Source organism: Schistocerca nitens, chromosome 2, assembly GCF_023898315.1.
Source record: "Schistocerca nitens isolate TAMUIC-IGC-003100 chromosome 2, iqSchNite1.1, whole genome shotgun sequence".
Classification (NCBI taxonomy): Eukaryota; Metazoa; Arthropoda; class Insecta; order Orthoptera; family Acrididae; genus Schistocerca; species Schistocerca nitens.
The window spans coordinates 1,065,891,493-1,065,905,297 of record NC_064615.1 but is presented as its reverse complement, the minus strand read 5'-3'; the positions used below and the strand labels follow the sequence as shown (position 1 = coordinate 1,065,905,297).

At 39.2% G+C, this 13,805-nt stretch overlaps 1 protein-coding gene across 3 annotated transcripts in view; it reads left to right on the top strand.

Annotated features, from left to right (window-relative positions):
* Positions 1 to 13,805, top strand: part of LOC126237446 (platelet-activating factor acetylhydrolase-like) — a 92,916-nt gene that overhangs the window by 62,257 nt on the left and 16,854 nt on the right. For all 3 annotated transcript variants that reach the window (XM_049947573.1, XM_049947574.1, XM_049947575.1), the window contains 2 exons: positions 1,539 to 1,704; positions 8,921 to 9,047. In XM_049947573.1, coding sequence (XP_049803530.1) covers positions 1,539 to 1,704; positions 8,921 to 9,047 — 293 coding nt within the window. The remainder of the gene's footprint in view (positions 1 to 1,538; positions 1,705 to 8,920; positions 9,048 to 13,805) is intronic.

The following is a 13,805-nucleotide window of genomic DNA, read 5'->3' as shown; positions in this document are numbered from 1 at the left end:
ATGTATCTCTCAGCAGGAGACTTTCCCAAACCACAAACTATAAATGCTCTGCTTAAGTTGTAGGTTAATAATATTTCATATTTTTGGTTTAATTTAGCCTCTCCAAAATAGCATGGCTACACTCGTTTCCCCCCCCCCCCCCCCCAAATGTGTGTAAAGCTTCATTGCATCTTTGGAACATAAATATCATTTATTTTAGTTTTCAAGTTTTTTACTTTATTGAAAATATGAATAAGATTGCTTGAAATATTTTATCATTAGTTCATGGCAAGTGACTCTATTCTAACATTGTACTCAGTTCTGTAATGATAGTTAACTGTGTATCTTCACTTTGCCCAGTATTTGTTACTTAGTCTTCATTTTTAAAATCAGAACAAAATATTTTCTAAAATCTGTGTATGATAAACTTACATAATTTCTTCACTAAACAGAAATAAGTTCCAACATTTACTGTCAGTTAAGGGCATTTATGTATACTAGAACAAGTTCTGCTTACCAACAGTCATAGAAATATCAGTCATAAAACTATCTTCACACTTGTGGCAAATAAACAGTTGTGCCTACTACTGATAAAGAATTAAATTTTGCATGCAATTGAGCTGACTCATGTATCTTTTGAAGAAATAATGAACTTCTTTGTATTAAAATATGACTCAAGAATAATAGCAATTTTGTATGAAGTTTTCATCAGTGATATGTGAATCTGACATTAAGATTAATTTACTATCATGAAGTCAAAATATATGATCGACGGTTAATGGACATACATATTACGTAGTGCTGTTAGCAGGTATGGTAACTCCTGCTGATGGAATAGTTGTTGCTGATTTAATGTACATTTGTGTACACTGGTTCACAGTTCTACCTTGCAAGTAAATTGAAATGTGTTGCACACCCACACTGTTGCACAGTATGCAGTGTTCACTCAATGGTCATATCAAGATCATTGGTAAACTGCAAACATTTTCATACACTAGCTAAGGATTTTGTCAGTGAGCAGAGAATTCATGCACAAAAGAAAAGTAGTTTCGCTAAGCATTTGGGGACACTAGATTGCTGTGCTCAGGAAAAATATGTGGTATCTGTACCAAGCAAGATGACATAGTGATAGAATGCACTGTGCTTGCTGTATGTGGGAATCCAATTTCAAAATTTCCGCTACTCACATATTTTGGTTTATTGTTTCCTCAGATCATGTTATTTCTGATTGCTTTATCAATTATTTTAACGTTATGCAAGTACACTACAGCACTAGCAACAAAACATGAAAATAGCCAAAGTAGATGATTATTCTTGTACTCTTTTGTATTATAGACTTTTTTTCATAAAGTGCTGACCATACACAAAGTTCAGACAACATTTAGTATGGATGATGGCTTAAATTCTGAAAAACAGAATGAAAAAATATTATGAGGTGTATTAAATTTTTAGTATCTGCATAGAAAATATAATTACATCTCTCTTATTTGTAATTTCACATTCTCTTTGATTACCTCTATTTGCTAACAGGAACTCTTGCTGCTGAAAACATTTTACAGGCGATGCAAAAGTTACTGCTGCTTGGGGAGCAGATGTTAATACTAAACTTAAAAAGCTACCAGTCATTATACTTTCACATGGGCTTGGAGCATCACGTTTTCTCTATTCCTGTGTGTGCAATGAACTAGCTTCTCATGGGTACCTGGTTGCTGTCATTGAACACAGGTTAGTGAAACTAATCTTTTGCCAATACATCATTTATCATAAAATAAAAGTTAATTGGTTTTCTAAAGGCATTTTATTGTACAGGATGTAATGAAAATCATGGGAAATTTTCAATTATACATTTTTCACAAGTAGATGTTGCATCAGCATTGACTCAAAGTGTGCAGTTTATTTATTTATTTATTTGGTTCATGTGCTCTAATTTTACACAGTGTGCTACAGACATCAAACAAAATGTCATTATTCACACTGGGTATGTTATGATATACAATACATTGCAACAGTTTTATATAACACTTCTTTCACTCAGTAATTCTTGTGTTCCATTTCATCATACGTAGTATATTTATTGATCTGGGTATTCTTTATTAGAATGTAAACAGTGACTCAACGATAAGATTTCATACCCTTATAAAATTATATATTGTCTTCAATGGGCTTTATACTTGTGAGGAGCTTGTTGAAGAGCTGAAGGTCCATGTGGAAAGCTCCCTTTTGACAAAATTGTGTATTAGCATGTAACACATGAAGGTCCAAATTTTTTGTAGTGTAAAGTTGGCGAATTTTGCTGTTTTTCTTTAGTCTACATTCACTTGGCACTAGGTGCTTTTTTAAAAGAATTTTACAGTCTTCAGGATAAGCATGCAAGGTAGTGCGAGGATCTCCAGCTTTCTGAAAACAAGTTTGCAAGACTCCCACATTTTCCATTAACACTATGAAGTCCAGAAATTCTGGGTCCAAAAAACTAGGCATTTATGTCATTATTTAAAATGTTATTGGCTCACCTTCATTTGAGATACCTTTAAAAAAAAACTGAGCATCGAGATTTGTTTTTCATCTTCATTTGAGTTTTGTAACAGATTACAAATTTTATTATTATAATGACTGAAAAAATCATTACCCTTAAAAAAAAAGGGGGGGGGGGGTAAGACGAGTTCTTGTACAATTTCACAGGTAATTGGCTTTCATATGGAAAAGCCTGAAACATCCTGGTGTTTACAGAAGTATGTTACAATCAGGGCAATACCAGCTTTCTTTCTTTCAGCTTGCTTTGCCAACAGATCGCTTCATCTTGTCCAAACAAATCTTGCAAACTCATGTTGGATGCTGTTTCATCTCAGTTAGTATGTATGTACCCCAATTATACTGTCATCATTGGAAGAAACTACTCATCCATAATTAGTTATGTAGGTGGTGGTAGTGGCAAGACTAGCTGTGAAACAATACCAAGTGCTTTCTCAGAAAACTCTTTAGAACAGGTAGTTTGGAAGCCCACCTGTGATGGAAATATATTACATCCGACTGCAACAAATATACCTGACCTTTTTGAGGATGTTCACATTGAACTGATATCAGAGACCATGAGCCAATTAAAACAAGTAGAAAGACATACACTGCACTGTAAAGTAGATATATAGGCATTACACTAATACCTCAAAGAAGCAGTTCTTTGAGAACCTTTAACTGTAGTCACAAGCACATAGAGGAACTATGAGTCAGATTTCAAAAAAATAGACAGGCAAGCATTGGATACATCACTGATACTAATACGTCTTGCAGTCATGTGAGTATTAAAATGGTGCAGTGCTCCCTTATTTTCCTCTGTAAAGAAACATTTGAAAACAGAGTTCAGCATTTTTACTTTGGCTTTGCTACCCTTAATTTCAGTTCCGTTGTCATCCATCAGTGGCTGAAATTGTTTGAAACAAGGCCCAGGGTCTACAGTAATCCCAATCAGATTCTATACACATTTGTGACTGAGTTAGTCCTTTCTTAATAATAATAAACCATAGAACCCATGAGTAAAAAACAATGATCAGTATTGTAAGAAGGCATGGGTCACACTTTTTTGTATGAAGGGTGGCAGAAATGATCCACAAAACTATCATATAATATCTTTGATATCCATCTGATGTAGAATCTTACAACAAACACTTAGCTCAGACATAAAGGAATCATGAATGGAATAACCTCTTTCATTCTAACAGCATGAAATCTAAAAACATCAGTTATGCAAAACCAAACTTGTACTTCTCTACATGACACCCTGAAAGTCATGGATCAAGGTAATCATGTGGATGCAGTATTTCTTGGCTTCTGAAAATCATTTAAATCAGTATCATCCCAACATTTATAAACGTAAGTAAAATCATATGGATTATTTCAAACATAGGATCTGTTGGAGGATTTCTTTGTAGAGAGACACAGCATGTTATCTTGGATGGAGGGCCATTGATAGAAGTAGAAAATACTTCTGGTGTGTCCCAGGGAAGTGGGGAGTTGGGACCTTACCACTCAAGTTCTGCATTAAAGATCTTGTAGACAATATTTTGCAAATGATGCAGTTATCAATAACAAATAAAAGCTGCACAAATATCTGGTCAGGTCTCGACAAGATTTCAAAGTGGTGCAGAGGTTGGCAGCTTGTTTTAAATTTTCTGAAGTATAAAATTATGCACTTTACAAAACATGGAAAAGAAATATCGTATGACTACAATATCAGTGATTCACATTGGAATCAGTCATCTCATGCAAATGCACTGGTATAACAATTGTAGGGATATGAAATGGAATGATCACATAGGCTCAATTGTAGGTAAAACAATGGAAATGCAGCCAGTCTATAAAGAGAACTGCTAATAAAATCTGTGTGACCCTCCTAGGATACTGCTCAAGTGTATGGGATCCATACCAAATAGGACTTACTAGGGACATTGAACATACACAAAGTATGGCAGCACGAATAGTTGCAGGTTTCCCCGAGCCATTGGAGCATCATGGAGATGTTGTAAAACCAGAACTGGCAGATGCTTGAAGATAAATGCAGACTATCTTGACAAACCCTACTAATAAAGTTTGAAGAAGCAGTATTAAATGAGGAATCAGGATCTACATAACTATGTCCTACATACTGTTCCCATAAGGACCACAAAGACGAGATTCGAGTAGTTACTGCTTGCACATAGGTATTTCAGCAGTTATTCTTTCTGCATTCCATACACAAATGGAGTGGGAAAAAATCCTAATACATGATATGATGGGAAGTGCCTTGCGCTATGCATTTCTCTGTGGTTTGCAAAGAATGTACACAGATTTAGATTAGTGCAAGGTTTCTTGGTGGTGACTAATTTTTTGTGTGGTTGTCCTTGTACAGGGTGTTTCTGATTATGCTCCACTGAACAATTTGAGGTAGGTAACTTGCAGTCAGAGAAGCCAAGCTAAGGAGATTGGAAGTAAACTTGTCTACCACTTCGTCTGGCATTACTGTTTTCCAGCATATTTACAACTAACATGTGTACAAGTTTACATGCACTGTGCTGGTTATTTACAAGTACATTGTTTATTTCCTGGAAAAGAAAGAGGAGGATGAGCCTTATTACTAGGAAGTCATTATGCAGTTTTTGTTTACTTTACTTGTCCATAAGATGGCTCTGTTGTATCATATTTACATTGTCCCATGATGGAACTTGCTACGCTCACTGACATGCACCTTGTATATGGAGAAGTATGTTGCAAGGCTCTCACTACTGAAAGGCTGCAAAGGGAACAATTTCTTAACAGGCATCATCCATCTTGACAAGTGTTTATTTCACTTGATTGACAAATGCAGGAAACTGGTTCATTGGAAAGAAGAAACAAGGGACCTGGCAACATGAGGCTCACTCGCACACGCGATTTTGAAGAGGAAGTGCTGGAACGTGTAGCAGTGGACCCCACTACAAGTACTCGAAGTACTCGTTGTATTGCTTGTGAAATGGGCACTGCACACACTAGCATGTGGTGCATATTTCATGAGTAACAATTACACCCATATCACCCACAATGAGTCCATGCAATGCTTGTGATTCACTTTGCACCAACGGTCACATTGTGTCAGTGGTTGCTCCAACAATCAAATGATCGACCAGATTTTCTCCAGATCGTGCTGTTTATTGATGAGGCCTCATTTGATCATGATGGTATTATGAATAGGAGGGATAGTCACATGTGCGGTGAGGAAAACCCTCATGCTGTAGTAGAGTCACAGTATGTTTTATTATGAAGTATTTGGGCCGGCAGTGTAGGCAACAGTCTCATTGGACCATATCTTCTACCTGGTCATCTGAATGACCACCTGTACTTGAGGTTCATGCAAAGAGTTCTGCCTGAGTTGTCGGAGAATGTACCTTGGCTGTTCATGAAAGGAAGTGGATATATAATGGTGCACCACCTCACTTCAATGTGGATGTCTGCAATTATCTCAGTGCTGTATTTCTTGGTCACTGGATGGGAAGGAGAGGTCCTATTCCATGGCCTGCGAGATCATCTGACCTGAATCCCCTCGATTATTTCCTTGGGGATATCTAAAGTCACTTGTGTATGAGATTCCAGTGGATACGCAGATGGAATTAGTTGCCAGAATTGTAGCTGCTTGTGACATGATTCGAAACACACCAGGATCTTGTTTGTCAATGTCATGCTTGCATTGAGGTTGATGGCCATCAGTTGCAGCACATTTTGTAAGGTACAGTACAAATGGTACATTCATTGTGTCAGTGATGGTATGTGTAGTTAACTGTAACTAATGGAAATAAAAATGTACGTAGTAATGTGGTTTTATTCCTATTATTTCCTTAATTTGGCTTCTCTGATCCCAGGTTCCCTACCTCAAATTTTCGAGTGGAGCATCCTCTATGCCCTGTTAAATTTTTGCACGTTCTTACGGAAACATTCTGTATGTACAGGGTGTAAATGATAACTGTCTACAACATACCCCAGTGGTTTAGAATTAAGTCAAGAGGAGCGATTTGATATAGGATGCTTGTGGCCTGTCAGAAAACTTTAACAAATTGACCTGCAAAACCATTTAATCTACAGCACATGTGCATTACACCAGATTTTCAATAGAATATTCTAATTTTGTACTGGGATACATTTTCATTACAGGCCACAGTGTTTGAGTTATTGTAGAGGAAGGTACAAAAGTGATGTTCAAACACATCCCTACCAACACATTCACCAACCAATGGCCAGAATACAAAAATTTGTGATTACATGAAAAGAAAAAAAAAATTGTAAATACTGTGTAAAATTTAATTACATTTACAATTTGGTCTAAACTGAACCCTGACAAGCACAGTAGTTTCATAGTAACGAGGACAGACAAATAAAATGATTTCATTGTTAATTTTATGCAGTTAATATTCACAAAATTGTGATGTAAAATTTACACAAATGACAAATTTATAATTTGTAAATGGCATGAACAACATATGAAAAACCCTGACTGGTGTGGGGTGAGCATGGAGGTGGGGGTGCATTGGAAGGTCACTTTTGCATGTTTTGTTTTTAATGACTCGACAAACACAGCCTCTAATGAAAACATGCCCCAGCAAAAAAAGTAAACTACATTAAATTTCCTACAGAAAGGTCCTACTCATTCTTTCTCTAGGACTAGTTGTTTTTTCAAACACAGTGAGAGAATATGGAAAATCTTATGTGACATGCAGTTGCTGCATAACATATGGTCTTTGTAGGCCAATTTGAATTAGTTTCCTGACTTGATAGATGACAAGAGTTCTTTATCAAATTGTTTGTCTCAAATTCTTGTAAAGCTCACACCAAATATTGATAGACCTAGGTCATTGTTTACCTTATTCCATCATATAGCAACAATTTTCAGCCGACTAATAGCACATATTGTAAAAACTGATTCACCTATGGGTTGTAAACAGTGCTTCATCCACAAACAAAATCTTACATAGAAAAACTGATTCATTTTGCAATTTTTGTAGGTATTAGTTGGGCAGCTGTAACTGATTTTGGAAGTCATTTCCGTTAAGATGTTGAGGGAGCAAAATTTGGAAAAGATGAAATGCTTTTGACTGTAGTATTTGCAGAACACTACTCTGACTGATTCCATTCAAATATTCAAGCTGCCTTGTAGCAACATGTGGATCATTTATTACTGCTGTTAAAATGTTAGTGACATTTCTGCTGTCAGTTGCTGTTGTTATTTGTTGGTATATGTTATTAACCACAGTTCCATTTCCTTGAAATAGTTTTAATAATATTTTCAAAGACAGATTGTAAGGGCTTGGCACAATCAGAATACATTTCAGCATACAACTGCACTGCTGCTCTAACAGCTTGACAGCAATCACCATAAACAAAAACCACATCAAAATTTTTGTTTGTCATACACATTGTGAGAGACTTCATAGCTTCGGTAACAAGTTGTTTGGTCACTACAACATTGGAGCACAGACTTATGGGCTACAAGTATGCAGATAAACACACAGAGTGTGCCTGAGTCATGTGTTTGATCAGTTCATAAGTTTGCATGGTGGAGACACCTAATATACATACATATTTTTAGTTTTTGTTATTGAATGTGAAGTACTAATGCTGTATAAGTCCACACATAAAGTATTTCTCAGTATATGATCGAGCTAAACTCATGCTAACCTGTTTTATATAAACTGAACCATTCTTCCCTCTCATTTTCCACCCACACTTGTCACTTCTTTTCAGCCTCATCATATACATCTTTGATGACTGTTCTGCATATCTTTGGGCACCAATCAGGCATAATTTCCTAACTCTTTAATTCGTCCTTTTTATAATGCTTCATGTGGAGGCTTTCCATTTTATGATATTCATTTTTTTCTTTTTGTTGTGGCACTCACCATGTTTCATTGTTCCTGTATTTTGCTTCAGAATATCGGAAGTAAAGGAACTGCAGCTTTTGTTACAGGGGGTTACCTTCAATTAACAGCAATTTCTATGTTTTTATTTATATCTTGCCAGTCAGTGCCATGAAATAATTTAGTCTAGCATTCAGAGTGACTTATATTATTGCTTCTTAACTCAGCTTACCCTTATATACATTACTCAAATGTAAATGATATAATCTGCAGTTCTGAAATATTAATGTTTCTTGTTCTGATGAGCATCAACTTCAACTTCAGATAACAATCTGGAACATGTATATGCAAAATTGAGCGTGCTGTATGTATATGATGGCAACTTATAAGTCAGTGAGTCAAAAACAAAGGAACTGGTGTAACAAGACAAATGATATAGATGATATATATTATTTTGAGAAAAATCATGTTTGTATTAGTTGGAGAATACTCCAAACTCTTTCTGCATAATGTGTCTATAACTTGAAATTTTTGTGTATAATATGGCTGCATTAAATTGTTCTGTCTTATTACTTTGGCATGTCTTTCAGAGAAAATTCAGCAGGTGCTACTTGGTATTATGAGTCAAAGAAGGATAGAGATGAGGACAAACGTACCTGGATAAAATTCAAACATATTCCACTAGGAAAGGACCATTATGCAGAACGCAATAAACAGGTTTTACATTACATTATTATTTATATTGATTTATCTATTATTATATTATTGTTTGTATTATATTATTAATTATATGCAACCATATTATTGTAACCCTCATTTGAAGGCCAACAACATTTGTTGAACACAAATAACTTTCTGTAACAACAGATTAATATTGTTTGTTAGTCCAGAAAATCAAATAATAATAGTCCTTGACAGAAATAAAATAAGCAATAGTTTCTTATTGAAATTAAAATGTAATAGTTCCGGGCTGCATTGGATCTAAGTCCAACTTCACCATGCATGTTCATTCAAATTAGAATATAAATAAATGGAAACTGCATGCTCATCAGTTGAAGCATTATAAAATACATGTCTAAATCAGACCAGGTAAACTGCAATGGTGATCAAAGTTCACTTGTAAATGCAAAGTTGAATAACAGAAACTGACAGTAAGTCCACCACTGGGCAACATAATATTTGTCCACTACAGATGTTCATAGAACTGGCCTGGGATATCATCGGCTTCCCCGCCACACATTTTGTTGCTGGACATGGACATTGTTACATATGTTGATATATTCCTACCTTCCATTTGCACATGTAGTGAGATCAAGTGAAATTTTACAAGTCTATACTTCTCAGTAAAATTGCTTAAATCATCTGATGCTTAAATCTAATGCATTTTTTCGTGTGTAAGACACTGATTAAGAGACTAATTGGTATACTGAAATAGCTAATTACTTCTGCAGTAAAAGGCAGACAGTGTGGAATGTGTTCTTGGAAATTTGATGAATATCAGATGCTTTGTGTATTGTTGGTGCGGTAATGAAAACATGAAACTGGTCAGATTTGTTTTCTTTGTAAATCTGTTACTCATGCTACTACTACTACTACTACTACTATTACTACTACCACAAACACCACCCCCACCACCACCACCAATAATAATCATAATAATAATAATGACATATTATTTGGAATCAATTACCAGTTACAACAGCAGCACTGTCAACAAGAGTCATCACTCCACATGGAAAATAGATTCATTGAGCACACACAGAGCTGAACAGCCTGATTCAGCAGTGTGTGCACGTGACTACATGTTCAAGCAAATTACAATATTCCATAGATAAGAAGACCCAAAACCATTTAGAAGTCATGAATGTTGAATGATAAGTAATTGCAGGAGGTAGGAACTGAACCAGTGATCCCGACATCAGCAGTTGGTGATTATAAGTACTACACGATTGCGGATGATATACTGCAGATGCTATTGCTTCCCTCCTTGTAAAACATTGACCTCCTGTTTCAGAATGGAGCATAGCTTCCTGGATATAGATTTAGTCAGTGGGTCTTTGAATGGTGGCACTAGCATTTTCATGCATGCTGCTCATATTGTCACTGTGACATTCAAATGGAATTACTTCAGTTGAGATTCAGCAATTGTTGGGCAAGTCTACATTTCCTTGTACAGCTCTCAACTATGAGTCAGGTAAGAAAGCATGAAACCTGCCAACATCTTATTAAAACGTTTTGTGATGCCATTTATCTACAGATGGTAGGCACTTACTTCTGACACTGGTCTAGGCTGAGACACTTTTCCATGATCAGAGAGGTGCTCCATGTTTCAAAATTATATCTTCTATAAGGAACCTCGCAATTTCTGGAGCTCTTACCGTGGAGACACCTGTAATCGATGAGATAGTCCAGAATGAGATTTTCACTCTACAGCAGAGTGTGCGCTGATATGAAACTTCCTGGCAGATTAAAACTGTGTGCCGGACCGAGACTTGAACTCGGGACCTTTGCCTTTCGCGAGCAAGTGCTCTACCAACTGAGCTACCCAAGCATGACTCACGCCCTGTCCTCACAGCTTTACTTCCACCAGTACCTCATCTCCTACCTTCCTAACTTTACAGAAGCTCTCCTGTGAACCATGCAGGACTAGCACTCCTGAAAGAAAGGATATTGCAGAGACATGGCTTAGCCACAGCCTAGGGGATGTTTCCAGAATGAGATTTTCACTCTGCAGTGGAGTGTGCGCTGATATGAAACTTCCTGGCAGATTAAAATTGTGTGCCGGATTGAGACTTGAACTCAGGACCTTTGCCTTTCGCGGGAAAGTGCTCTACCAACTGAGCTACCCAAGCACAACTCATAGCCCGTCGTCATAGCTTTACTTCCGCCAGTACCTTGTCTCCTACCTTCCTAACTTTACAGAAGCTCTCCTGCGAACCATGCAGGACTAGCACTCCTGAAAGAAAGGATATTTCAGAGAGGTTCTGTAAAGTCTGGAAGGCAGGAGACGAGGTACTGGTGGAAGTAAAGCTGTGAGGACGGGACGTGAGTCGTGGTTGGGTAGCTCAGTTGGTAGAGCACTTGCCCGCGAAAGGCAAAGGTCCCGAGTTCGAGTCTCGGTCTGGCACACAGTTTTAATCTGCCAGAATGCTTTTTTTTGATGAGATAGTCATTCCACACTGTTCTCATTAACTGAACCTTACCACGAGAACAATTCCAGTCTAGTGAAACAGGAGCACCTGTTGAAGGAAATGGTACCAAATGCCCTCAAGATACTTGTGGCATGTGCTATTTATGTTGGCATTTCCTATAGTTGCTTACATGCTGTCTGACATATGAGTAACGACCTAGGTGCTGATACCTGATTCTTTTCTGTCAAGAGTCTTCGCAAATCCTAGATGACTTGATGTCAAAGCATTGTGAAAACTCTTCAGTTTAGCTGGCCATAAATAACAGGGTTGACTAACAACCATTTATGCACCATTGAGTCATAATTCCTTTTATACAATGTTCCATCCACCATTCAGAAATTTCCTTAGACAGGATCTTCCTTCTGTAATGCGTCTGTGGTCCTCAGTAGTACTCCTTTGTTCAGCTGCTATTTTTCATTAGTGCAGTGGTGACTGAGGCACCACCAGCATTGTACTGTCCCTCCAGTGGATTATGAAAAATCCACTTGGCATCCATGTGTTTATATCAATGCTTGTATACTACTGTGGTGTCATATTCATGAAGCTTCAGTGCCCATCTTTCCAATTGTCGTGATGATTTCTTTGAGACTTGTTTGCCACCAAAAAAGAATGGTGGTCAGTCACAATAGTGAATGGTCTGTCATATACACTCCTGGAAATTGAAATAAGAACACCGTGAATTCATTGTCCCAGGAAGGGGAAACTTTATTGACACATTCCTGGGGTCAGATACATCACATGATCACACTGACAGAACCACAGGCACATAGACACAGGCAACAGAGCATGCACAATGTCGGCACTAGTACAGTGTATATCCACCTTTCGCAGCAATGCAGGCTGCTATTCTCCCATGGAGACGATCGTAGAGATGCTGGATGTAGTCCTGTGAACGGCTTGCCATGCCATTTCCACCTGGCGCCTCAGTTGGACCAGTGTTCGTGCTGGACGTGCAGACCGCGTGAGACGACGCTTCATCCAGTCCCAAACATGCTCAATGGGGGACAGATCCGGAGATCTTGCTGGCCAGGGTAGTTGACTTACACCTTCTAGAGCACATTGGGTGGCACGGGATACATGCGGACGTGCATTGTCCTGTTGGAACAGCAAGTTCCCTTGCCGGTCTAGGAATGGTAGAACGATGGGTTCGATGACGGTTTGGATGTACCGTGCACTATTCAGTGTCCCCTCGACTATCACCAGTGGTGTACGGCCAGTGTAGGAGATCGCTCCCCACACCATGATGCCGGGTGTTGGCCCTGTGTGCCTCGGTCGTATGCAGTCCTGATTGTGGCGCTCACCTGCACGGCGCCAAACACGCATACGACCATCATTGGCACCAAGGCAGAAGCGACTCTCATCGCTGAAGACGACACGTCTCCATTCGTCCCTCCATTCACGCCTGTCGCGACACCACTGGAGGTGGGCTGCACGATGTTGGGGCGTGAGCGGAAGACGGCCTAACGGTGTGCGGGACCGTAGCCCAGCTTCATGGAGACGGTTGCGAATGGTCCTCGCCGATACCCCAGGAGCAACAGTGTCCCTAATTTGCTGGAAAGTGGCGGTGCGGTCCCCTACGGCACTGCGTAGGATCCTACGGTCTTGGCGTGCATCCGTGCGTCGCTGCGGTCCGGTCCCAGGTCGACGGGCACGTGCACCTTCCGCCGACCACTGGCGACAACATCGATGTACTGTGGAGACCTCACGCCCCACGTGTTGAGCAATTCGGCGGTGCGTCCACCCGGCCTCCCGCATGCCCACTATACGCCCTCGCTCAAAGTCCGTCAACTGCACATACGGTTCACGTCCACGCTGTCGCGGCATGCTACCAGTGTTAAAGACTGCGATGGAGCTCCGTATGCCACGGCAAACTGGCTGACACTGACGGTGGCGGTGCACAAATGCTGCGCAGCTAGCGCCATTCGACGGCCAACACCGCGGTTCCTGGTGTGTCCGCTGTGCCGTGCGTGTGATCATTGCTTGTACAGCCCTCTCGCAGTGTCCGGAGCAAGTATGGTGGGTCTGACACACCGGTGTCAATGTGTTCTTTTTTCCATTTCCAGGAGTGTATATAGTTTAGCTTACTGATTGCCCAAACAACTGCAATACTACCTTTTTCAGTGTGAGAAGAAGTTTTCTTAGACCGACACATAACCAAACACTCTTCCATCATCTTTCTGGATTTGCAATAGGACTGCGCCAATATCATGGGCGTACCCAGCGAGGGGCAGCTGCCCCCCCCCCCCCCCCCAGAAGATATTCGCAGTTTTTCACTAGTTTACTG